The sequence below is a fragment of the Macaca thibetana genome, chromosome 8 (assembly GCF_024542745.1).
Source record: "Macaca thibetana thibetana isolate TM-01 chromosome 8, ASM2454274v1, whole genome shotgun sequence".
Lineage (NCBI taxonomy): Eukaryota > Metazoa > Chordata > Mammalia > Primates > Cercopithecidae > Macaca > Macaca thibetana.
In genome coordinates, this window is record NC_065585.1 from 83838768 (window position 1) to 83864832 (window position 26065).

Sequence of the window (26065 nt, forward strand, 5' to 3'; positions counted from 1 at the left end):
TGTAACAGCTATTAAAACAGTAAGTTTGTCTAACCCTTCAAGTTGTTGTGGATTTCAGCATCTCCTTGAAGGCAGGGAGCACATCAAGCCCTGTACATACAATCCATGAGAATAAATGTGCCAGATCAGCATGCACCTAAAATCTGCAGATGCGTGTCCAGAAGCGGGTATATCGTAGTACAAAATAAAATTGTAAACTAATTTGGGTAAGCTTTCTGACCAGCACAGGCATGCTGGAAGCATGTCAGCTGGAGATGACATTTTGGCCATTTAGTCATTTGAGCTCCAAATACAAGAAACACCAAGTGATTCTCAAAGTTGCTCTTCTTCTTGCATATATTTCACAGCATGTTCTCCTAGGCTTATGCACCTTGGAAGGCCACTGTTGTTTTGCTCATTTGGCCTGCCCCCAAACACATAAGAAAGCAACATAAATACAAAAAGCTTTGGTTTCCCCGACATCGACATCGTAAACGATATTCAGGTTTTTGTAGTTACTATCCCCAACAGCAAGATTTTAATGATCATAAACAATTGATACCTGCACAGTCCTCAGCAACAGATGGTTTTATGGTTGAAATGTAAAGGGACATTTTCTGCTTTAATTTTATCCCCCACTGCCATCACCACGTATTCTGATGGTCAATGAAATTCTTTTCGCAAAGGGGACTAGGGGCTGGGGGCCGATGGGCAAGCCAGCACTTTGTCATTGAGTTGCCACGGCTGTGTTACTAACAGAACACACAGGTTCTATGCAAACTGGGACTCCCAAGAAAAGGAGTTTGTGGGGGGCAGTTTGTAACTTTATGTTTTGGAGAGTAAAATTTTTTTCATGGTTTTAAGTAACCCTTGGGGCAATTCTGAGTCAGTCCAGCTGTTCCTCAGAAGCTAGCCATGGCTGGAGGAGCAGAAACCGGGAGCTGAGAAACAGGCCAGCCTCCTCGGGGGAAGAACAATGCCTCCGCAGTCAGACACAATGGCCGCCTCTCATTTTCCACCAACTCTCACAATAAGATGGAAAGGACCATGGAGCTGCCTTGCAGGGCCCCCTGAGCCTAGAGAGAGAACATTAGCTCTGCAGCTACAGATATGCAAATCCGCTGTGAGAGCTACAATAGCCTAGGAAAGCCCCGTGGGTGGGGACAGATGAAGCAACACTGTTCTGCTGGGGCTATTTTCCATCCTTGTAGGAACCATAGGTTCCAGACTTTGTCATCTCAATTTCTACAAGCTGGGGCTGGCTTTTAGGGCCATTCAGATACAAGGTAGAAGAAAGGGCAATATTCACTATCCAGAAATCCTAGAGAATATCCTCAGTAACGTGCAGAAATATTCAGATTGTCGGTTGCATAGATCATATCATTAACTCAGCATGGATATAAAGCCTGCTTGTTAATTTTTTTTTTTTTTTTTACTTGAGCATCTTTCAGGCATTCTTCAATAATCACTTCTGTGATGCAGCATGAGATTCTGGAACTTTCTGATTTGTTCTTCAGATCACACCATCAGTTGTTTATTAAAATACCTTGTAGCTTGATCTATTTTAGGTTTTTGTTTAAGATCCTGGACCTGAATTAACATTGATGATGGGTTTATCCTAAAACAGATGGGCCACAGCTAGCCACCACATTCGCTGGAAAAGTCTGAATTCTAGTTCTGGCCACCACACTTGTGTACTACTCGGCCTTGGGCAAATGACCCTGCCTCACCTGGTGAAGGGGTGGTGGCAACAAGACTGGCCTAACTTACCAGGGTGTGGTGTGGATGAACTCACCAGTGCCTATTAACAAACACAAATGCTGAATTCTGAAATGTTGAGCTTCCCAATTCCTAGGGAAACATGGTGAAACATGTCAAACAGGATGAGTTTTCCAAACTGTCATGTGCACTCCCTTAAACTATTAAATTTACAGCCTGCTTAGGTTTCAGTCATCCAGCCTATAACCAAGTTGATGTCTCTTGAACTGAGGCTGACAATTATGAGGTTTTGGATTGCAAACCATTGCAGTACCTGGCTCCTGTCACAGAAGAGAATCAGGTTTCTCTCATTTGTAATCTTGAAATCGAGCTTTCAGATCAAAATGCAGAGGCGGCAAGGGGACAATGGAGGAAGCCACCTGGAGTATAAAGTGATTCCTAAGCAGTATTTTGACTTAGTGCTACTATTTATTATACATTAGAAAACTATTAGGCTGTCCTTTAGCTACAACTCCAAATTTATCATGACATTTGTCTTGGAGCCCAGGAAGGACCTCATGAGAAGGGAAGGCTCACAGCAGGATCCAACTGTGGAGAGGCACCAGCACACTTAAGTAGCATGCCTGCAAACATGTGAAATGGGATTCTGCCATCTTTGTTCAAGTGAAGAATATTTCAACCTGCTTAGGAGCTAAACACATTTTTAGAGTAAATCATTCTGCCGGGCGCGGTGGCTCACGCCTGTAAGCCCAGCACTTTGGGAACTGAGGCAGGCAGATCATTTGAGGTCAGGAGTTTGAGACCAGTCTGGCAAACATGGTGAAATCTCATCTCTACTAAACATACAAAAATTAGCCGGGCATGGTGGCAGATGCCTATAGGCCCCGCTATTCAGGAGGCTGAAGCAGGAGAATCTTGAACACGGAAGGCGAAGGTTGCAGTGAGCCGAGGTCATGCCACTGCTCTCTAGCCTGGGTGACAGAGCAAGACACCATTTAAAAAAAAAAAAAAAAAAGTAAATAGTTCTGAAAGTAAAGATATTAGATGTAAAAATATTTGAAATTTTTTCACTACCTTATTCTTTAATTTCATTTAAATTACATAGTACACATTTGATTAAGGAGATCCAAATTAAAATTCAACTCTACATCTGTAGATCCAAAACAAGGTTTATAGACCAATAGATCTATCGGGACGGTGGCGCTATGTTGCACTGCATAAAATAACTTACAATACTTAGAAAACGATCATCCTAACCCTTACCAGAAAATCTTCAAATTAAGCGGCTCCTCTGCCAAAAATCTCAGTGATGAAATGCTTAGAGTCTTACATTAGGTAAAATATTTCAGAAGGTAATTTATTCATCTATTTTGCCAAATGTAGCTTATTTTACTACATCTGTAAAACTGTGGTAAATCTTACCTGTGCTTAAGAAAACATAAAATTGCTCATTAGAGAGCCAAGTTGAATGAATAAGATGTATTCTAACTTTTAAGCGCTTGTTAGAAGTCATTTACATTGTTTTGCTTCCTAATTTAAATTTATTGATGGCCCTAGAGACACAGAGATGTTTGCTGTAACACACATTGCTTCAACAACACTCATTCTCACCTCCTCTGTCAGAAGTAATTTCTAAAAACTCTTCCCACAGATAATTAACAAATAATTTTCATTGAACTAAAAAGAAAATTTTGTAATAGACATGATGGAAAAATTTCTTTTCCCAGTATCTTCTAACAGTAATCACAACATTCTTATTTTAAAAAAAACAGCATGGTGGACGTTCTTTATCTGTTAGTTTTTAGTAGTAGTCCTGAAGAATACAAATTATTCACTGAGAAGTTCATTTAAATTGGAGGGTCTACCTCTTCAAAACATATCCCAAGTCCATCCACGGCTTTCATTCTCCATTACTGCCCACTACCTTGACCCAAGGCTGCTACAGCCATCTCACAACTGGAATTCCTGACTCCCCTTTACAAGGGAGTTTTTTGAACTGCAGACATAATGATCTTTCAAAAACAAGAAAATGACCATTTTTTCTGCATAAAACCTTCAGAAGACTTTCTACAGCACTTAGCATGAAACCCAAATCCTCCACCAGGGCCATCCAGGCCCTATGTAATCTGACCATGCCTCCCAAGTTTTCAAAGCAGATGGCCTCTCCACTCCTTATTCCAAGCTCATTACCAACTCAAGGTCTTTGCATTTGTCATTCCTTTAGTCTGGACCATTCTCCAACTACATCTCAGTCTGCCTACTGCTCATCACTCAGGTGTGAGCTGTCTCCTCCATAGAGAGCTCTTTCCTGGCCATCCTATCACCTTATTTAAGTCTTCCTTGCTCTGCAAACATTTTATTTGTATTCTGTTATCCATCTCTTCGTACTAGGATATAAGCTGCATGACGGCAGGGGACTAGTCTGTTTGCTTTCATTTCTATATTCCCAGCACAGCCTCTAGCACACAGCACCCAATGTTGCTGATGAATGTTAATTACACTAGCACAGTGCTTAGGAGCCTGGGCTTTGGAGTTAGATCAATCAGGGTTCAAATACCAGGCTAGCAATTTACTATCTCAGTAACTTATTTGGACAAATTCTTTTTAAAGACTTGATTTCTTTATAAAATAGAAGTATTTGTGGGGCAAAATAAATCCAAATTTAAATGAGGTAGGTGGGATTCATTTCCTTAGCCAGAGTTAAGGCTCTAATTCAAGACTTTCTCTTAATTCCCAACCTCAAACTTCAGATGTTATGAAGGGGGAAAAACAGCAAACTTTCAGTCATCCTTATGTCATGATTTTCTTTCAGAGACCTAAAAGTGCAGTGTTTTAGGAGCATATACACAGGCTTCTGCAGTCAGACGGCCTGAGTTCAAGTCCTGCTCCCGCACTTAACTGCTGGCAGTGATACCAACACCCGGGCCTCAGCCTCCTCAGGGAAGAACAGCACTTCCATCAGGGAGCAATGCCAGGAGAACCCTTGGCAGCTCAGTGCTTCCTCCACGCTAGGCACACCATCACACCCATTAGTATCTCACTGAATTGAAAATACTTCTTACTCATGCCTGTAATTCCAGCACTTTGGGAGGCCGAGGCGGGCGGATCACAAGGGTCAGGAGATCCAGACCATCCTGGCTAACACGGTGAAATCCCGTCTCTACTAAAAATACAAAAAAATTAGCTGAGCATGGTGGCAGGCGCCTGTAGTCCCAGCTACTAGGGAGGCTGAGACAGGAGAATGGCGTGAACGCAGGAGACGGAGCCTGCAGTGAGCCGAGATCACACCACTGCACTCCAGCCTGGGCGACAGTGAGACTCCGCCTAAAAACAACAAAAATAAAATGCTTCTAACTTAGGTAGATTCAAGATCTACTACCAAGAATGAATTTCACTGGAAGAACAAAATGCATTTTCCAATATGAAAATGTGAATGACGTTAAAGCCATGTCAACAGATGCTGGAAGGTGCACATAACAAGCCAGTGAGCCCCATCAACTCAGGGGTCCTCTGGCCATGAGCAACTGATGGCTTTGAAGATCATCAATGCTCTTCAAATCTTATTCTAACAGTGTCACGTTATATTCTCTATTTACAGAGGCTCATAGGAAAATTTCCAATACTACAAAGAACTTTTAAAAAACACCCTTTAATGACTCATTTTATTAAGCAAATTCTCCCTGCTAACATCTTTGTTACTCAAATACTTAAATTCCCTATACTTTAGGCAGATCTAGTTTTACTTTTCGGTGTTTGAATAATTCCCTTTCAAAAAATATTCTCTTCAAGGCACTTTCCTCCAATGTGCACAGCCCATTCACTTTCAGCAGACAACGGTGATGATAAATAAAAGCCATCACAGGATCTGTAAGGTGGACGGTTCAGGTTGTTCCTTTCCCAGAATCATTAAGGGGCATAAATGAACTGAATCTCATTGTCTGGGAGGAATTTGGACCACCTGTCTGGCAGCACACTGGCTGGGGGTGGACTGTGTGCGGACGTCCTGGGGGGAGGGTGTGGAGGAAGGCAACACACACAAAACACTCTCGTCCACATCCCTTCCTCTGCTTTTTAACTGGATGAAAATATGGCTTTGTGTTGGTTCAGGTGACATAAAAAGGTGAAAACAGTAGATCTCAAATTATATTTTACTTTAAATATCAAAGGTCGAAAAGGGGTCCACAAATCAGTAGCTCCTGAGACCGTGCGTGCGCGCGTGCGTGCTTAAGTCGGTCTGTTTCAATTCCACATGGGTTTTTCCACACACTGGTTCCTGGCATCGAGCGCTGGTCTGCAGGACACCAGAGTGCCTTTGTGTCCCTTGCTGACACTACTGCATTGTGTTTTTCTACCCATTAACCAAGGATAAATGACCTAGATATTGTGCCTATTAAAGCCTCATTTTTCTTTTGCCCTTTTGTTCTTCAGTGTACCACATTATCACACGCTGCACACATTTCTAAGTATTCTCAGTCTCAGATGCCCTTTTGAGGGAGTAATAGGAGCTTTTTGTATGCATTTCTGTTGAGATATCTGGAGTGGAATTATGTGAGAGTAATTCAAGGTTTTCTTTCCTGTCTAGTCTTGGAGACAGTTTAGTGTATTACTAAAAGCTAATCTAGTATAAGAGGATATATCAAGAAACTACAAAAGCCAGAATGCTGTATTTGCATCTATTGCGAATACAAAAAATAGAGTGAACACCAGTTTCCCTATATACTACATTCTATAATTACATCTCTGCATATCATGGGTCACTTTTATTAAAAGCATCATTACTACAGTTGGCAGCAATTTACATTTTATCTTACATGATAGCAGTTTTCCAAGAAAAAAATAAAAGGACATCACAACAAAGAAAAACAATACATTTACAAAGTCATGTCTGTAAACTTCAAGGCTAGTTTAGAGCTGAGGTAATGCTGTTTTAGCTTTGTGGCTAAAGTAACAAAGTCCTTTAATTTAAAAAAGGTACCTGATTCTCTCTTCTCTCACTCTTTATTTATTCATCTATTTATTTTGTTTTTACCAGTGCATTACAAGACCACAAGACAATGGAACTGTAGTTCTGTCTGGCAAGAACCCTCCCAGTAGGTGAGTTTTCCAAAGGGACCCTTCACATTCAACAGCTGCCTTATTATTGCTGCGCCTCGGGACAGAGGCGTTCACACTAGCGTGGAGATTGTCAGAGTGGGTGGATGTGTGTGGATGCGCGAGTGTGGGAACCCCATACAGTCAAAAAGGGAAACAAATGAGCAAGGATGATATGTATGGTAAATTTCAGCTTGACCTTCACAGCAAAAAAATTAAAAATTAAAATTAAAAAATTAAATATATAACTTCATACTTCCTTTGAGCAGCACCTTCTTCCATTAGTGCCACTCAGTTACAAATTGCTCTTTATTATAATACCAATGGTACCAAGAGAAAAAAAAAAGCAGAGCATTATGTAAGTTTCCTTAAAAAGACATGATCACCTCTCAAATTTCATCTCTCCTAGGGATAATAAATAATGCACTGCACAATACTTAATGACCAAGATACCTTTTGACACACCTGTATAACATGACTTGAACTTTTTTTTTTTTTTGCTACACTATGTTACAGAACAGCTTATAAAACTAGGTATGAACATTAACTGTGAGTGTAAACAGTAGGACTACCACTTGTCAAAAGTTTTAAACACTTGAACTGGAACTGGTACTGGTTATTCATCATTTTCATTGTTTTCTATTTCGTCCCCCCCATCAAGTGAGTCTAGCTCTTCACCCTGTGCTATTTCGTCTTCTAAGAGGGAGGACTCTGCAGTCTTATCCAGGCTCTCCTCGGCATCGCTGCCTTCAAGGGTCTCTCCATCTTTAAAGGGTCCTCCCTCGGCCTTGTCAGCAGCAGCCTTTTCTTCGCTCGAGCCCACGGCATTCTGAAGTCCTGCCAATGCTGGGAACCCAGGCAGCGTCAATCCCCCCAGTCCTGGAGGTAGAAACATGGATGGGTAGAAGAGGCCTGGGGCCATGGTGGACAGGAGGAAAGGGTTGAAGGCTAGTGGGTTTGAGGGCAATCCGGCCGGGGCAGTAGCAGCACCAACAGATCCATTCGCAGAGTCAGCAGCCGAAACAGCATCTGTGCTTTTCTCAGAGTCTTTGTTCTCGTCTTCATTCTCATTTCCTTTCTCCTCTCCTTTTGAAGTGCTGTCTTCCGGTTCTCCTTGACTAGAAGCAGTAGTGGTGTTTCCAGTAGCAGCTGACAGAGGGTTATTCAACAGCCCGCCCAAGCCAAACACGTTGGGCAGGCCCGCCATTCCTGGCAGCATCAGGGGCAGCACAGCAGCAGGGTTCTTCGCATCGCCTCCGGCGGTGGCAGCTGTTGCCAGTCCTGGAGGGAAGCCCATGAGGCCTGCCAGCTGGAGCGACTGGAGATTCTGGAGATTCTGAAGGCTCGTCAGGTCCATTCCAGCAAACAGGCTGTTCACCAGCAAAGGGTTGATCCCTGACGTGGAGGCCACAGCAGCAGCGGCCGCGGCTGCTCTGGCAATCTCACTTTTGGGCCTTCTTCCTCTTCTGCTCGCTCCCTCTCCCCGCACCACAGGCCCAGTGAGAAGGCGGTCAAACATCGACTCGGGAACAAAACCCTGGAGGAGAGGGGAGGCAAACAATGGCTATAAAGGCTGCCGAAGACAACTTGATCTCAATGTGAGCCTCTGTGGTGAACCTGCCATTCCAAATAGAAAGACCTAAGTAGTTCTTCCCTTCTAACAGCTCAATGATAAAACTTAATGACAGCAAAACTTGTTTTTATTATTATGTTAGCTTGCTGAACTGCAGAAAAATTGCTCAAGGCTACTCATCAGTGAGGTAAATGTCAAGTTAGCTGCATCCATAACTAACTCAAGAAATCATACATCAGGAAGTACATGATGGGGTACAAAAATAAAGTTAGACAGGATGAGTAAGATCTAGTTTTCGGTAACAACAGGGTGACTACATAGTCAACAATAATTTATTGTATGTTTTAAAATAACTAAAAGAGTATAATCGCATTGTTTGTAATACAAAGGGTAAATGCTTGAGGTGATGCATACCTCATCTACCCAAAGTGATTATTATGCACTGTGTGCTTGTACAAAAATATCTCATGTACCCTATATATACACCTACTATGTACCCATAACACATTTTTATAAAGGAAAGTACATAATGTATAATTATATCAAATCATCACTTGAAGCCAGGTGCCGTGGCTCATGCTTGTAATCCCGACACTTTGGGAGGCCAAGATTAGAGAGGATTTCTTGAGCCCAGGAGTCTGAGACCAGCCTGGGGCACATAGCAAGACCCTATCTCTATGAAATTAAAAAAAATTATCCAGGTGTGGTGGCATATGCTTGTCATCTCAGCTACTTGGCTAATCAGGAGGCTGAGATGGGAGGACTGCTTGAGCCCAGGAGTTTGAGGCTGCCAAGTGAGCTATGATTACACCATTGCACTCCAGCCTGGGTGACAGAGCAAGACCCTGTCTCTTAAAAGAAAAAAACACCATGCTGTACACCTTGAATATATATTTGATTCATCAGTTAATTTTTGTCAATTAAATATCTGTCAATTAAAAAAATTTTTTGGCTGGGCAGTGGCTCACACCTGTAATCTGAGCACTTTGGGAGGTCATGGCAGACAGACTGCTTGAGGTGAGTTCGAGACCAGCCTGGGCAATGTGGCAAAATGCCTTCTCTACAAAAAATACAAAAACTAGCCAAGCTTGGTGATGTGTGCCTGTAGTCCCAGCTGCTTGGGAGGCTGAGGTGGAGGATTGCTTGAGCCTGGGAGGTTGAGGCTGTAGTGAGCTGTGATTTTGCCACTGCACTCCAGTCTGGGTGACAAAGACCTTGCCTCAAAAAACAAACAAACAAAAAAGATATTGTATGGGAGAAAATTTATGAAATAGTGTAACATAATATAAACCCAGGATGTTTTATCCCCTCTATAATGTGTTATTTTGGATATTTCAAATATGTGTAAGAGAAAAAGTATTTTTGAAATATGGAAAATGTAATTATATTTTATTATCTACCCTAGAAAAATGAATACTTATGTTCACACCAAAACCTGTACACAATTGCTTATAGCAGCTCTAGTCATAGTTTCAAAAATCAGGAAATAACCCAGATGTCCTTCAGCGTGTGAGGGCTAAGCCGTGCAGTGTCACATCTATGCAATGGAGAGAGCTACTCGGCAACAGAAAGGAGCGAACTGTGACACGTGACCATCGATGACCTTCCATATGATGAGCAAAAGAAATTGCTCAGTTCTTCCAAACTTATGTCCTTCATGCTTACATTTTATGACATTCTCAAAAAGACAGGGATGGAGAACAGGTCAGTGGCAGCCAGGGGCTGGGGGTAGGGGAAAGGACAGTATGAGGGAACTTGAGGGGGTAGGGGGATGGAACCCTATTCTGACTAAGGTGTCAGTTCACAAACTCACACGTGTGTTAAGACTGACAGAACGTTACACTGAAAGAAAAGTCAGTTTTAATGTATAATTAAAACAAATAATCAGCATGTCATGAATGAACTTTTAAAAAGCTAGTAATAACAAAATCTTTTAGGTAGAACTGTTGTATTTTTTTGTTGTTTTTCTTAAATCAGAAATCACAGTTAATCTTAATGATCTCAACCACCATACATCCCATTCCACAGGTGAGCTGTTAAGTAGACTTACCTGGGGCAGTTCCCCTTGGAGAAGTCTACCTCCAAGACTGTGAATGTATGTTTCCATACAAACCTTTTAAATTGGAGCTGACAAATGAATTCACTTTGGATTAATGATGTATTGATGTAAGAAATGATATATTAATGATGTATGAAATGATGTATGAAAATGATGTATTATGTCAATTCTTTTAAGCTAAGAATAAGTTACAACTGAATAATTAATGCCCAACAGAAAACAAGAAAGACTCGGGAAAACAGTTTTGTATAGCTACCTTTCTTGACAGAAATGCAGTTTGTACTTACAGATTGCTTAACTATATCAGTCCAGTCTGGAGCAACTGCAAATTCAGGATTTTCTTCTAGCCACCTGGGTAGATCCTTCATCGGAGGCGCCATAGCTCCACCCATCTGGGTAGAGGCATTTGACAAATGATTAAAAACACAGTCTTCCCTCTCCTCTCTGTTAATACACACACACACACACACACACACACACACACACACACACACACACACACACGAGGCGCCATAGCTCCACCCATCTGGGTAGAGGCATTTGACAAATGATTAAAAACACAGTCTTCCCTCTCCTCTCTGTTAATACACACACACACACACACACACACACACACACACACACACACAATCTGGCAGACAGGATTCTTTTCCCTTATAGAAGAGGGCAGGATAAAACACTTCTTTCTGGGCTAAGAAATCACATAGTGATCAGTTCCCTTTCCCAGCGTTTACCTTCTTCCCATTTCGTTTATTGACAACAGGCACCCTTTCTTCTCCCGTCAAAGTGTTTATATCCAATTTATTAGGGTTTCGACATCTATGTCGTTTCTGTTTCGGTTTCTGAAATGAGGAAAATAGCACATCTGCATTCTTCTGCAAAAGAAAAAACATATTTAGTAAAACTGGTATTTAGTACTTAGTCTTCTCTATATAAATGCCAAAGAAAACTGTCAGATCATCTTCAATTATTATGGAAGTTTCAAGAATCATTTTAATTATTAATATTAGAAACCATATTCTTCTCTTTGAAAGAAAAAACTCCTTCTTTACCCCTGTCCATTAAGGAACATGTAAGTGCTGGCTTTTCCTTTTGTCTATCAATAAGCTCACTTAAAGTTTTTCTTTAAATGTTTAACCAAATTGTGATATTTTTAAAGGAGGCTTTCTATAGTACTTTTACTAATTTCTAGTTAGTGGCTTGAATGAACACAAGAGATGATACCCCATCAACAACATGAGACTGTCTGTAATGGGAACTAACCAGCAAATAGACAGATCTTGTGAGGGGGCAGGGGTACATTCTGAGTGGCAAGAACACTAGGCTGAACAAACAAAATAACACAACAAAATAAAATGTAAAACCCCACATTTAAGTTTTTAAAAATCAATCACATAAATTTGGAAAGCAAAAGACTTGCATTGCTAGCCAGCAAACAGTTTGTGTGACAAACCATTTGGAGATATGAACTGTCTAATGTTTAATATAAGGCACCAGCGTTAGTTGCCGTAAAAGCAGCTAATACAATCTTGGGCTGCACTAACTGGTCAAATCTCTGGAAGTAATGGCTTCATAGCACTCTGGGATGGCGAAGCCTTGTCTGGAGACTAGAGAAAGTGCATTCAAGAGTGTTACCCCAATACTAAGACCGCCTGGAAACAATGCCATGGAAAGAATAACTGAAGAAGTCACATGAGTTTGACGGGAGAAGCAAACAGTAAGGAAATGCATAATGCACATCTTCAAATAACCATAAGGCTGCCTTCAGTAAGACAGACCTAAAGCTAGTATCTGAAATGAAGAAGATTCAACAACAAAGACCTGGGAAATGTTTGAGACCAGGAAACATTCAAGGAAAAGGCAGAGGGACCAGCTTTCAGGGATTTCTATGTTGTAAGGGAATGAAGTGGACCGGCCTGCAATATTCCTTCCAACTCTAAACTCTGCAATACTCACTGGTACATAACTTGGCATATCAACAGTGTAAGTAGGGTGCAGCTTCAGCCATTCAACTAAATCCTTATTTTTAGGAGCATCTTCCCCCACCAGCCTTGTCCCATCTTCGAGATTGATAACAGGGATCCGTGTGTCTGGGTCCAGCTGTCCGGGAGAAGGAATGTTTCTTGTTGGTGGGGTCTCTATATCTTCTTCAAAAGCTTTGGTCACCTCAGCATCCTCCTGCAGAAAGTTCACAATGGTATGAATTCTCACACAAAGAGAGAGCCTCTGACAATGTCCTATTTCAAGAAAATGCTATCCTAGAATGGATCTTTGATCAAAAAGGGAAAATAGTTACTAGAAACAATGTCAGTTTGGGAACAGCTATTAAAAGTCAGAAAAAGAGGCTGGGTGCAGTGGCTCACGCTTGTAATCCCAGCACTCTGGGAGACTGAGGTGGATGGATCACCTGAGGTCAGGAGTTATAAAAAATACAAAAAATAGCCAGGCATGGTGGTGCTTGCCTGTAATCCCAGTTACCTGGGAGGCTGGGGCAGGAGAATCACTTGAACTCAGGAGGCAGAGGTTGCAGTGAGCAGAGATTGCGCCACTGCACCCCAGCCTAGGCGATAGAGTGAGACTTTTTCTCAAAAAAAAAGAAAAAAAAAGTTAGAAGACGAAACTTTTATATCATTCTTCACACTGTAGAATAGTAAGAAGGTAAAAAATGTATAGTCCACTAAGGTTCCATGCTTTGAAACCCTAAGCCAGCCACTGGGAATACAATATGGGGAGTATAGTCTGAGCTGATATGCATGAAGGGCGGCCTCTCAAGCTCTCTTGGAGATCCCCAAATTAAATTAAAGATAAATTTAATTTATCAAAATAAATTAAAGATATTATTTAATAATGTTTAGATATTAATTAACAAAATAAATTGAAGATAATTTATACTAAAGGAATTTCTAAAAGCCAGTTTATATGCAACTTATTGGCAATCTGTGCACAATATAATTTTGCTGGTAGTGGGACATTCTGTCTCAGGTATGTGTGGCAACATTGGAAAGAACAACACTAACTGAAGTCTACAGTTATTTCAACCTCCAGACACCCATTTCTCCTTCCCCACAGCTCTACCATGGTCCAGGCCTGCGTCACTTCCCACCCAGGTTATTGCAATATTCCTAAATGGTCTCCCTGATTCTAACCCCACCTGTCTTCAATCCAACCTCCACACCACAATGCTGGAGTCAGTTTTCTAAAATGCAGCTTTTCCCAGTTCAAAAAATTATGTCACATCACTCTCCTATTTTTTTCAATAACTGCATTCCTATTACCTCCAGGACAAAATCCAAGTTCTTCCGAATGGCATCAAAGCCCTCCATGATTTGCATCCTGCTTTCTCTCCAAGCTCATCTCTGCTGAAGCTCACTTCCTCAGCAAATTCCTCAGTTCATCAGACCCAAGAGACTCTCTACTCTTACACATGTTCTCTGCCAACCCTTTTAAAATGACCAACTCCTGCATGATCTTCAAAACTTAACTGAAGTACAGCCATCCATAGGGAAACTTCTTCATCTGTTTCTCCCCATATCCTCTTCCCTCTACTCCCAGGCTTCCTTTGGGCTCATAAAGTACCCTAGACATGTCTTGGTCATGGCACACGTGCACAACCAGGACACATTATTATTTATCTGTTACCCCTTCCTAAACACTGCATTCTCTAGTGCAAGCACTTGTCAGGACTGTGTTTTTTGACTCTCAGTGCCGGCACAGGGAATAGTGCCAGCTTGTCCACTGTTGCTGAATGCATTCTTTTTCATGGCAGCACAGTTAAGAGTGCTGACAAAATACTAAATTCTAGGATCTGTCCTCTTTCATCCAGGTAACACTGCTGGCCTTTACATCTCTTTCCTACTCGGTTTATTTACAGATCGATCAGTGCTTTCCTTGTATTTTATGTGCATGCACATCACCCCCGACAACACCAAATGAGGAATCCCTACATTTCAAAATGTGACAGTTAAAAAAAAAAAGTTTTAAAAACACATTCTCTAACTTCAATTAGGAATTTTCTCAGGCTTTCTAAATGTGACTTCAGAAAAATATCAACAAATTCTTAAAGACTTAAAATAGTGAAATGAATAAAATCAGTCTCACATTTAAAATAGGGTGTGTAGAAGAAAGCACCTGGGTTGCATTACTAATTCCTAACACCTGGTCCAGAGATAAAGCTGTGTCATGATCCAAATATTGAACATAATTGCCTGTAATCCCAGTACTTCAGGCGGCTGAGGTGGGTGGATTACTTGAGCCCAGAAGTTCGAGACCAGCCTGGGCAACATGGTGAAACCCTGTCCCCACCAAAAATACAAAACAATTAGCCGAGTATGGTAACACACGCCTATAGTTCCATCTACTCGGGAGGCTGAGGTGGGAGAATCACTTGAGCCCGGGAGGTGAAGGCTGCAGTGAGCCAAGATTGTGCCACTGTGCTCCAGCCCGGGTGACAGAGTGAGACCCTGTCTCAAAAACAAACCCTGTTTCAAAACACAAAAAACCCTACAAATATTGAACATGATAATAAACAAAAAGAAGTGTCAGCTGCAGAAACTTCCTAATTTGTTAAAGTTTATGGAGAAAGAATTTATCAGTCAACAAAATCTATCAAAGAAGTAGTTTCAAACAGAAAGGCTAATCACTAGTGCTACAACTCTGTTTCAGGGCCATACCCCTAGAAATGGTGTTTTAACTTACGGAAAACATATAAGTCACAGCTAGTCCATTACAAAGTATACTTTTACAGGATTCCGAAAACAATCATACCATCAACAAATGTGACCATTATGATGACTGGTGCATTGGTAATCAATTTTGAAAAAAAATTTTTTTTATTTTTTTGAAACGCAGTCTTGTTCTGTCGCCCAGGCTGGAGTACAGTGGCGCGATTGTGGCTCACTGCAACCTCCACCTCCCGGGTTCAAGCAATTCTCCTGCCTCAGCATCCTGAGTAGCTGGGATCACAGGCACATGCCACCAGGCCAGGCTAATTTTTATAATTTGAGTAGAGGCAAGGTTTTGCCATTTTTGCCAGGCTGGTCTTGAACTCCTGACCTCAAGTGATCTACCTGCCTCGGCCTCCTAGAGTGCTGGGATTACAGGCGTGAGCCACCGTGCCCGGTCCAATTTTGAAAATTTACTCTGAATGCTTCTGTTTTAATTAGACTCCACCAGAGGGCAAACAAATTTCAGTGAATGTTATTTTTCGTTTCTGAACTTCAACTCAACCATGTCTTATCCTGCCTTCTTATTAAGCTTTCTCTGGGTTCAAGAAATAGAAAATGGGCAAATAATAATAGGGATGGAGTAAGAAAAAACATGCTGCAACAGACAACTGTCTTCCCTCAATCTCAAATTTCAGTATTTCCCAAGCTATGTCCCACTGCTTGAGGAAGGGCCCAGGATGGCCCAGTACCTGGAAGGCTTCCCAGAGCACCCACTCTTCACAACACAGACAAGGAGCTCCAGCCACTATGGTGACTGGGGCTTCTAGTCAATAGGTTCAAGATATATAGTGCTAAACCATTTTTTAAAAAAACGCATGTAACTGTGCTCTTTGGGATAAAATTCTGGTCATCAGTGAGTCGGGCACCACATTTTTGGGTGAGATGTAGTTGAAGCAGATTAAGAAAGAAAATCATTTTGATTATACTGCATTCATTTATTTCCTCTGAATTGAGAAAGGGAAAGTCAAAATCCATTGGTTCATACGTTCTATTCAAACCTATTCTAGTAAAGATGCAGCTCAGATTTTTAAAATACTTACGGAGGTAGGAGAATTTGCCGTCACTAGCTTTTTATGTTAACACAAATCTTAGGTCCAAAACGAAACATTTATACTAATTCTAATAAATGCCAGGCCTAAAACATATCAATAGCTTTAAGAGCAGAAACTTGTTTCACCTCGAGAATTCAGAGATAACAATTCTAGGCTCAGAAGAACATGTTTCTGGGTTGGGCTGTTCTTCTGAGAGCAATCTACACATCAGAACTTGGGAAGAATACATCCTCAAGCTACAGTTCGTTCAGGCCAAGTGATCTGTATCAATGATCAGAATCATGACTGTTCACTGTAAAACTATTTCTTTAGTGGAGGAAGCTGGCTTTCATACCATGCTGCTGAGAGAAACACAGCCCAGCAGCGTGAGCATCGCGGGACCCTCAGCTGTCAACATGTGCAATCGCCATGCAGGCAAGCTCCCCGACTTACTGCACTCAATGACGTCCGTTTGTGGCTCATGAAAAGCAGATCAAGGCCCTCCACATTTTTCCTCCTTCCCCGCCTCCTCTTCATGGGAGGCTCTCCATCTACTAGGGAGCCATTAAGGAGATGCCTTGTGGGTGTGCGCGAAAGGCCTGCTTGGAGCAGTTCCATTTGAGTCTTAAAGGCATCAGACACTGGTGTCGAGACATTAGGCAAGATAAACTTTGAAGAAAGAGATGAAAAATTTGAGGTAGAGCTTGTTGCCTCTCTTGAGGCCTTCGATAAATCTACAACTTTTTCTTGTCCATTTTCTGAGACCACCTGAGACTCTCGAAGCTGGGCAACCATCTCCATGAGATTTCGCCTCTTGGCAGCTCTTTCGGCCTCAATTTCGATTTTTCTCCTCCTCCTCCTCCGCTGGCGAGGGACAGAGAGGTTGAGGGCATCTTCCTATTGAAAAATTCCAACAGAGTAGGGTTGCAGTGAGCCAGAATTGTATCAGCTATATGGGCTGGTTTTAGAAATAAGGAACAAGAAGGTTAAGGAATTAAGCATTCACGACTGGTGCACAGAGCTGAGGAAACAGCAGCTATCTTATTTCTAAGCAGGACCAGTGAAATATAAGCTCCTAAACTCAGTTAAGGCTTAGAGGGCTCCCTTTTAAGCTGCAGAAACAAGCCATTCTAACTTACTTTTGATAACTGAGGAGAAGTAGTGAGGTCCTCACTCCCACTAATGCTGGCTTGGCCGACCATGGAGAGCTCAGCAAAGCTCCTCTTCTGCAAGGGGCTGTCCACTGTGGTGGGTGTGTAACCTGGGATGAGGCCTTGGAAATCAAACATCTGGCGCCTATTTACTGGCCATTTGCTTTTCAACACTGCTTCACAGATGTTGTCTAATCGGTTTATCATTACTCTATCCTGGAGGGAGAAGAAAAGTCACAAGAAATTTTAACAAAGCCCTGGTTAAAATTACTAGATAAATACATCCATCAAGATGCAAAAGAGCATAAAATGTTTAAAAGTCAACTGGAGGACAAAGAGTAAAAGAAAACAAAAGGCAAGAAACCAAGTAAGAAAGTAAATAAACAAAATCTCCTATAATGGCATTGATCTGGCAGAAGGTCCTAGGTGGCTTCAACACAGAAAACATGCTATTTTTAAATTACAAACACTGAACTTCGTAAAACAGAAAAATGTACTAAATAATCACCACCTTCAAAATATCTTCATATTTAAAAAGTAACTCTTATACAAGCTCCACAGACCTCTGCTGGTGGACGTCAGTGGATGACAATGGAAACCCTGCATTAGCATCTTGCTGCCCAGGCCCTTCAGATCTACAGGCTGGATTGCAGTCCCAGGAAGTGGGACATCATTAGCGTCACTATTAATAAAGTTCAGCATTATGAAATGGGCACCAACCTAGGAACACCTAATGAATGTCAATTTGCATTCCCTACCTATTATCACTTCAAATTTCATTGAAGCGTGTACACTAAAAATTTCTAATTACAGCTTTAGACTGAGTTTCCCTAGATTAAAAGTGCCTGCTACTATAACCTTTGACTGATCTGGGAAACTCCCTCCTACACTCAATAAAGGAGGTTAGCATAACAGGGGAACTAAAGGGACAGACAGAGGAAAGAAAATATCTTTGACAGTACATTCTTTGGTCAAAATTTTCACCTTGTTTCTTAAACAACAATAATACTGGGAAAGACCAGCCTGAGGGTAGGCTGACTGAAGCTCATTTTTTGTGTTGTTTTAAACCAGACAGCCCTGTTATGGTGATTAGGATGATTATTTCCTCACCCCGAAAAACAGACCTAAATTATACGGGGAATTATTATAAAATTATACTATTTAGCCAAAAAAGTAACTTCCATTTTGCTTTTGGTTACAGATAACTACATTTGGAATTATCTCATAATGTGTTAAGAGCAAATGGGTCAACAGTATACCGTCTCCCAAGTCAAGAAGCTGGTAGGTTTCCAAAAATATAAAGTTGTCTTAAATCTGAAGGCTTTATTTCACATAAAAAATTTTTAAAACACAGTAATAATCCACAGATTATACTAGACAACAGGGGTAAGTAACCTAAAAGCCACATGGAGCCAAAGATCCATCCATATAAACACTTCTATTTCTTATTATCTTTCTTTCACATCACATTTCTCATCCTATTAGAAAAGTGTTCTACAATTTTTTTCTTTGGGCTTTTTCAGATCATTCTTTAAAAGCATAAGAAAAATCTATAGTCTTCATATACTGTGTCAAAAGTTTACCTTAAAATTATTTGAAAAATCAAGTTAGGAAGATTTCCTCTACCCTAATCCCTTTTGGTCAGCCAAACAACAGCAACATAAACCTGCCAACCTTAGGCCAAAATGAGAAGGCAAATGTTCTTTCATGAAGGAGCTGAGCTACTGAAGGATCTCCGTCCTCCATGTAGAATCCATCTCGGGTTTCATCTCTAGCAGTGCTCATGGAAGCATTGCTTTCTTCATCAAAATTCTTCCCTCTAGAGACAGCTCCTGCTGAGAAATGAGTTAATGTGCATTACTCACAACCACAGTATCAGGGAAACTGAAGTTTAGAAAGGACACGATTAAAAATGTGAATACTAATCAACTCCATTTTATTGAGTACCTACTACATGGCTAGAATGGTATTAGGCATTGTTGTCTAAAGCTTGTAACAGCCATTTCACATAGATGGTGTTATTTCCATCTTGCAGATGATGACAAGAGGCTGAGAGAGGTTAGTCACTAGCCACCTAGCACTGTGCAAGTAAACCTTACAGGAGGATGACAGCCAACCAAGTCATTGACTCAAGAGCCTATTTTCTTCCTCACAGAAAAAAGGGCTGACCTTCTGGCAAAAGTTGAAGGTTCCAGCTACAGCACAGTATGTGCTTCATTTTTACTTTGGGCCAGTTTCAGCAACCTTACTGCGACTTAAAAAATTGGTTATTTTTAGATTCTATTCCTACTCTTTACTTCTGAATCAAAACATAAGCAGCACCAATTGTTTCAAAATGATTAACAATATTTACTCAGTGAATGGCCACCTTCCCTCACATTTGTCAAAATTAAAATCACATAGAATTCTTAATACACTGTCACTACAAGCTAACTTCCATCCTTAAACCAAAAGTTGCTAATGTGTCCATGCAACTCTTCTTAAGAGTTTACGTTGTTCAAAATACCATGGTTAGGTGCTATAAGGTGCCAGGGCAAAACACAGGTATAAGCAAAACTTGAAACTATCCCCTCATGGAAGAAAATGTACACTAAGTACTCGTGAAAAAGAAAAGAGCAGGTGCCATGCTGCCAGAAAGCAACATATCTCACAACCAGCTGCTGTGGGATCGGGAGAGGGGCCAGTGGTGAGGCCTTACCTTCAGGCTGGGAAGACTCTTCCGACTTATCGTCATCCTCCAGCTTTTCCTCTTCATCCTCTTCGGAACCTTTCTCTGAGATAGATTTGGACCCAGCATCTACGCCGACCTCGACACCTTTCAGTTCATTTTTCGCAGAGCTGGCCTCCGCCTCACATTCCCGCTTGCTCTCCTTTCCGCTGCCGTCGGTTTCTTCTTCCTCGTCTTTGCCCTCACCTTTCTCCTTGGCACTTGAGTTTTCAGACTCCTCCACTTTGCCTTCCGCTTGTTCCAGTACCTTCTCATCTTGAATGTGAGCAGATGACATGACTGGAGGAGTCTGGCCAAATCCAACTGCCAGTGGGTTCAAGGAAGATGTATTACCTGCTCCTCTGTTTTGAGCAAAGTTTTTATGTGCATCCAAGAAGGATAACTCAGGGTCATTGAGGATGTGATAATCTGTCCGACTGACCCCATGTTTAGCAGCACCAACCAGCAAGTCTCGGTCATGCCGTCCACACTCCCACCACTCTGGCAGATCCAAGCTTGGCTGGCAGAGCTTAAGCCTCTCTCCCAGCTGGGGGTGATGGAGAACCTGCTCGCGGATCTTCCGTAGTAGCTCAATGCGGTACAGAGTTCGAGAGGCTCGCTCCTCTGTGATCGGCTCAATTATGGAGGAGAGGTCTGGCGGTTCTGTAACACAGAAGGGCTCATATTTACTTGGGAAGAACTCAAAAGCAGTCTACATTGTACACTTTCTTATGTTTCACTTTACTGGTCTTTTCACATAGAGCTTTGTTGCTAAATGTACCTACCATCATCTGGCTTGACAGGCATTCGGCATACTCGCCTACACATGGCCACAAAACAACTGAAGTATTTCTCCAAACTTTCATCAGACTTTTTGTCAAGCCTGGCAAAGGCTCGAAATTGATTCCAGTCAAATTGCTGTTTCACAGGGTCAAAAATAACCCCAAAGGTAGATACCACACGGTAAAAATCAGCCTCTTCTCTTCTTGTCCACCTGTTAGAAAGATTATATTAGCTTGCATCACACTTCAGGAAAAGACTTAATATTTACTGTTTCTTTTCCCCTTTCTCCCAGACTTTATACATGGTAGTTATTTGGGGGTGGGGAGACAGACTGCTTTGCTGGAGTGAGCCTTTCTTTGGCGGTCACTCTTTGATATGAGTCCCATCTCCTGTGGGTCTACAGGAGCAGGGCAGAAGGGAATGTACCAGGAGCTGAGTGAAACCCTGAAGAAACTCACTTTTGCCGCTTCTCAGATATAATAGCTTCCCTTTCCGCTTCCAGAGCTCTCACTTCCTCTCGAGGCCGCCGTCTGCGCCGGTCAGTCTTCATTAGGGCCTCTTGCCTCATCTGTTGCCTTTTATAGCTGCGCTGATAGGCAGTAATGAGCCGGCGCAGACGTGTAGTCAGGGTTGAAGTGTTAGGCCAGTAAAGTTGGCCTAACTCAGCATTACTCTCACTGTGCTTGCCTGCGGAAGTAGAAAAACATTTTTGAAATGTGTAGCTGAAATCTTGCAACACACAGAGTATTCCAACAAAACAGGATGACTTGTTAAGATTCAAATGACAGTGTGGGTAAGGGCATCTCAGTGCCCTCATTTTAAAAATATAAATAAGTAATAACATTTGCTTGGAACGTATACACTTATTTCTTTTTTAATTCCTTAGAGGGGGTGAAAACATTATTTATTAGTCCTACATAAAGAAACACACTTTACAGCATAAACTTCCTTATAAGGTACTCTCCTCTAATGTATGTGCAATAATCATCTTGAGTATAAAAAATAACTGCATAATTGTTGTGTAATGATTTTATTCGGTAAAAGGTCAATATTCTAAATAAACTGAAAATATTTTAGGTAAATACAGAGCAAATTCTCTATTCCCAAGAGTTATAGTTTAGATACTTAAAATTTTTCACTAATTAGTGTAAAATATAAATCAGCTAATTATCATCAAAGAAACAGTTATCCTAGCTAAGAAATTCAATGTAATGAAAACACAACCATTAACAAGAATTAAAATGATTCACAAAACAGGTCAGTGTAGAAGAAACAAGGTGTTAAGACACTGCCATTGTGAAGCAGGACAGTCCCTACCACATGAACAATGACTGCTCAGCTGCACGAGCTTTTCTGGGGCCTTACCTGTGGCATGTATTTCCATGGATTCTTCCTTATCCTCTGGAGGAGAATTTGCAAATTCCTTGAAAGCAAAGAAACAGAATGACTTTAATTTGGGGTCTCATTTTTCTTTGTCTTTTAAAGAAAAGGTCATTATCTATAAAGTTTAACAAGTCTTATATGGGCATATAATATTTAATGGAGCTATAAAAGCCAATATACTCAAGTTCATACATCTATTTCATCTTTGAATGGTGTTCTGGTTGGTTTATATTCTGGGTCTTCATCTTCTCTATCAAATTCTCCCCTATGTAAAACAAACATAAAAATTGTTCGAATGATACTGATAAGCAAGAGAGGGAAGGGGGGGTGGGTAGGAAAGAGTAACAATCTATCCAGTGCTACTTTTAATTATGGGTTTGACATCAAAAGCAACTCTATCAGTATTTAAAACATGCAGCCGTGGCAGGGTGGTGGAGGGGGTCTGGAGAGGTCGGGGGAAATGACATTTGGAAAAGAAAAACAAGTTTCAGATTATCAAGATAATGTATATCCTTTAAACAGTCATTACAACACACAAATAGAGTAGACTGGTAAACAGCACTTGAACTTCAAATCTGACACAATACAGTGTGTAGTGCAGGGTAAGAACTGAGCGCTGCCAATAGATGTGAAACTGACATAAAGTTTATTCAAATTTTAAAATGTCCTTCTTACCCGTCACCACCATCTGCTAGCATGTCTGTTCCTCTTTGCTCGGCAGCTATGGCCTTGGCATCAGGCATACCAACTCGTTCCAGAAAGCACAGTGCGGGGTCAGCTCGCATGGAGTTGTACTTCTCATAGCCTGTGCCGTGCCCATCCGTGCACGGAAAACACACAGAAACAAAGAAAGGCCCCATCACAGGCAAAATCACAACACTGCCACAACACAAGTTTGTTTCTCAGTCAAGGTTAGCATCTATGTTGAATCTAAGTGGACCTTGTTTTAGTAGAGGATACTATGGAATGCTCCTTCTAGGGAAGGTACTGGGGGCCAAGTTACACCTCAGGGATATTATCAGAATTACCACAAACACTAATAGAAAAACAGGTTCAGAATAACTGCAAGATGCCTGGGAGGATTTCTGAACCTATTTTCCCCCAGATCTAATTTTGCTTGACATTTAGAAGGCTTCGCAATGTTCCTTTATGACCTCTGCAGGGGTGTGCTGAGTCCACCCCCATCCACCCTGTGAATAGCATCAGTCCTGCAGGAACTCGCATGGCTGGCTGAAAAATCCCCATATACGTAAGGCCAGCGAACCTGTCTTATTAGGTTTAGGATGATGCATGTCAGTAAGATGACACTGTTCCCTCTATGGTTTTCAAACTGCAATCTGCTTTTTGACTGCCCAAGTTGACTAGATGGAAAATGGCAGATCCCAACAGTGCACTGCGGGAAAATGATTTTGAGGCTGAGCTCACAAAACGCGGCTGCAGTACATAGGCAGAACAGCACAATTCAATTAGGATGTGTACTACAACACACTGCTCCTAACTGCTGTAGAGCCGCAAGCCAAACTGTAATCATGAAAGGTTTTATAAGCCATCATTCTCCCCTTTAGTCAGGCTGGGCTGCTGAGAATACCTCCACGACCTCCAGAGAATTGGGATTATAATCAGGAATCGCTCACTGTATATATCATGCCAGTTCTGCATCCCCAGCCTTTCAAAGTTAACAAGGCTGCATCCCACTCAGGGGAGCCACGAGTTCTCAGCACTGACATTTGTGAAATATTGCTTGGAACAAAGCCCAGGAGGCACTTGTACAGATTAATAGCAGAGGTTAAGCCCACCGTCCACTTTGACACTGGTTGGCAGAGTTAGCAAGGGAAGCCATGCTGGAAGCAAAGTTTAGGGAGAGCTATAGTACAACTTGGCTATTATTAAAACAAATATGGTTTGGGTTTTATTTACAGCCAAGAAAGAAATGTTTTCTTCTCAAATGCTCAACAAACATTCAAAAACAGCATCTGATATTTACAGTTCATATTAGATTTTTAGTACAGAAAAATGGTAGACGCCAAGAGTCCTTTGGAACTATCCTCATTAATATTATGACTTTGGAAAAGAGTATGTAAAGAGTTCTAAATAAAGACCAAGCCATACAGTCGAGATGTATTCAAACAGAAACGTCACTTACCATGTTTGAACACTCCAATTAAGAGGGATTTGTCTGCTTCCTTATCCCACCAATCTGCAGGAACTTCAGCATGGAAAGGTTCAGGGATCCACACATCGGCTTCACTGAAAGACAACATTTATAAGAAATATTAGTATTAAAAAAGAATTCCAAGTAATGAATGTGATACACGGCTCACGTGCCCTCTCTCCCACAATAAACATCTGAGCATGGTGGGGAGGTATCAGCAAAGGTAAAAAGAAAGGGCATGAGTCAGTAGCCCTCTGCTATGACCAGAAAGAACTTTATCACATGGTATCCCATTTTAAGGGTCATCTCAGAACACCAGTGCTTTAGTTCATACCTCTTTACACTACAAACATAAATACAAACAGCCTTTTCCTGATTCTCATCACATCCCCAAGCAGGAAGGACAAATACCGCATTCAAGATGCAAAAAAGGAGATGGGTTACTAGTGGTTTACGAATGTTCTGAAACACAATCCATGATGTTTTCCGGCTACCCAGATTATCTCACTGAGGTTGAGTACAAACGTGAGCTCGCACTAACCTTGAGTCAGCACCCTCTAAGATCTTATCTGCCTGGTCTCCTATCACTTCTTGTCTTAGGTAGTACAGCATGCGGACACGCAGCAGGACCCTGGAGAGGAAGACAGAGGGGGGAAAAAGTTCTTAACTTCAGGACTGTTTGCCAACAGTGGCTTTTGGCAGCTGCTGCTGTTCATCCATCATCCTGCCAAGGCTGATTAGCCATGCTGTATGGTAGGCTTGAAGCGTGACAGATGGTGGCACATAATCACCTCTGTGTGGTGCTTTCTGCTGGCTTCCAACAGGCCTGCCTGGCAACCGCTCACACTGCACAGAGAGGGCCCAAGCTCAGCCCAGCCCAGGCGCACTTCATTTAGTTCTACCTAGTGCAGCTTGTGAAGTTTAGACACGTACCCTACCATTGCCTCTGAAGTATTGAAGCAAGTTTGTAAACAACTGAGCAGATGGCTTTCAGTAACTGTTCTGCTTCATTATCTCATAAAATTTCCTCAGCTGCTGCCTTAATACCATTTTTGGAAGCACATCAGAAGTTGTAGGAATAAACGAGATATAAAATCTGGTTTTACTACCTTACAATAAACCCTCAATATGGAATGTCAGGTTTTTCAGATTATACAACTTTGCTTCCGAGAAAAGAAGATGGCGACAGGGTTGGGTAGAAGGTGTGTCCTTGCTCTTCTCCTGTATGAAATACTATGTTAGACATTTTTATTCCTTCTAGTTTTTTGTACCTGGGAACTTAAGTTGTAGTAGCTTGAAAAAAAAATTAGAAAATTAAAATGTGTCCAATTCATTGACATTCTTAATCATTCTCAAGAAATCGATTTTTTAAAATGCTTGGAATTCTAGGAACTAGATTTTCAATCCTGTTTGGAGTTCCTCAATGGCTAAAACATAATTCTTTCAAGAAAGTCCACCTGGTAAGTCCCCCCAAAAGCCAGTGTCTACCGAAGCTAGTATCCCCTGCTGGACAGCCCTGGTGTGCATTGGGGACTGACAATTGAATCGTGGCCTTCTTGGCCATGAGTACATGATAATACAAATGTTATTTCCCCAGCTGAGTAATCCCATCATGTACTGGTACAGCACTTTACAACCAATGTCTCACACTTACACTAGCCCTTTTGATCTTCACAACAACCCTATGATGAAGCAGGGCAAGTTATAATTTCC

At 41.5% G+C, this 26065-nt stretch overlaps 1 protein-coding gene across 8 annotated transcripts in view; it reads right to left on the minus strand.

The window, feature by feature from the left end:
* Window positions 1-1389: 1389 nt before the first annotated feature.
* The window catches only part of CHD7 (chromodomain helicase DNA binding protein 7), a 192035-nt gene continuing 167359 nt past the window's right edge, over window positions 1390-26065 (minus strand). For 6 of the 8 annotated variants that reach the window (XM_050802151.1, XM_050802157.1, XM_050802154.1 and 3 more), the window contains 15 exons: window positions 24894-24983; window positions 24344-24447; window positions 22876-23005; window positions 22393-22465; window positions 22183-22240; window positions 21276-21504; window positions 20820-21028; window positions 20026-20697; window positions 19002-19162; window positions 17316-17543; window positions 16630-17073; window positions 12378-12599; window positions 11156-11296; window positions 10709-10813; window positions 1390-8326 (listed from right to left, as the gene is read on the minus strand). In XM_050802151.1, coding sequence (XP_050658108.1) covers window positions 7406-8326; window positions 10709-10813; window positions 11156-11296; window positions 12378-12599; window positions 16630-17073; window positions 17316-17543; window positions 19002-19162; window positions 20026-20697; window positions 20820-21028; window positions 21276-21504; window positions 22183-22240; window positions 22393-22465; window positions 22876-23005; window positions 24344-24447; window positions 24894-24983 — 3787 coding nt within the window. In that variant the 3' untranslated portion in view covers window positions 1390-7405. The remainder of the gene's footprint in view (window positions 8327-10708; window positions 10814-11155; window positions 11297-12377; window positions 12600-16629; window positions 17074-17315; window positions 17544-19001; window positions 19163-20025; window positions 20698-20819; window positions 21029-21275; window positions 21505-22182; window positions 22241-22392; window positions 22466-22875; window positions 23006-24343; window positions 24448-24893; window positions 24984-26065) is intronic. The other 2 variants (XM_050802155.1, XM_050802156.1) reach the window with 2 other exon arrangements.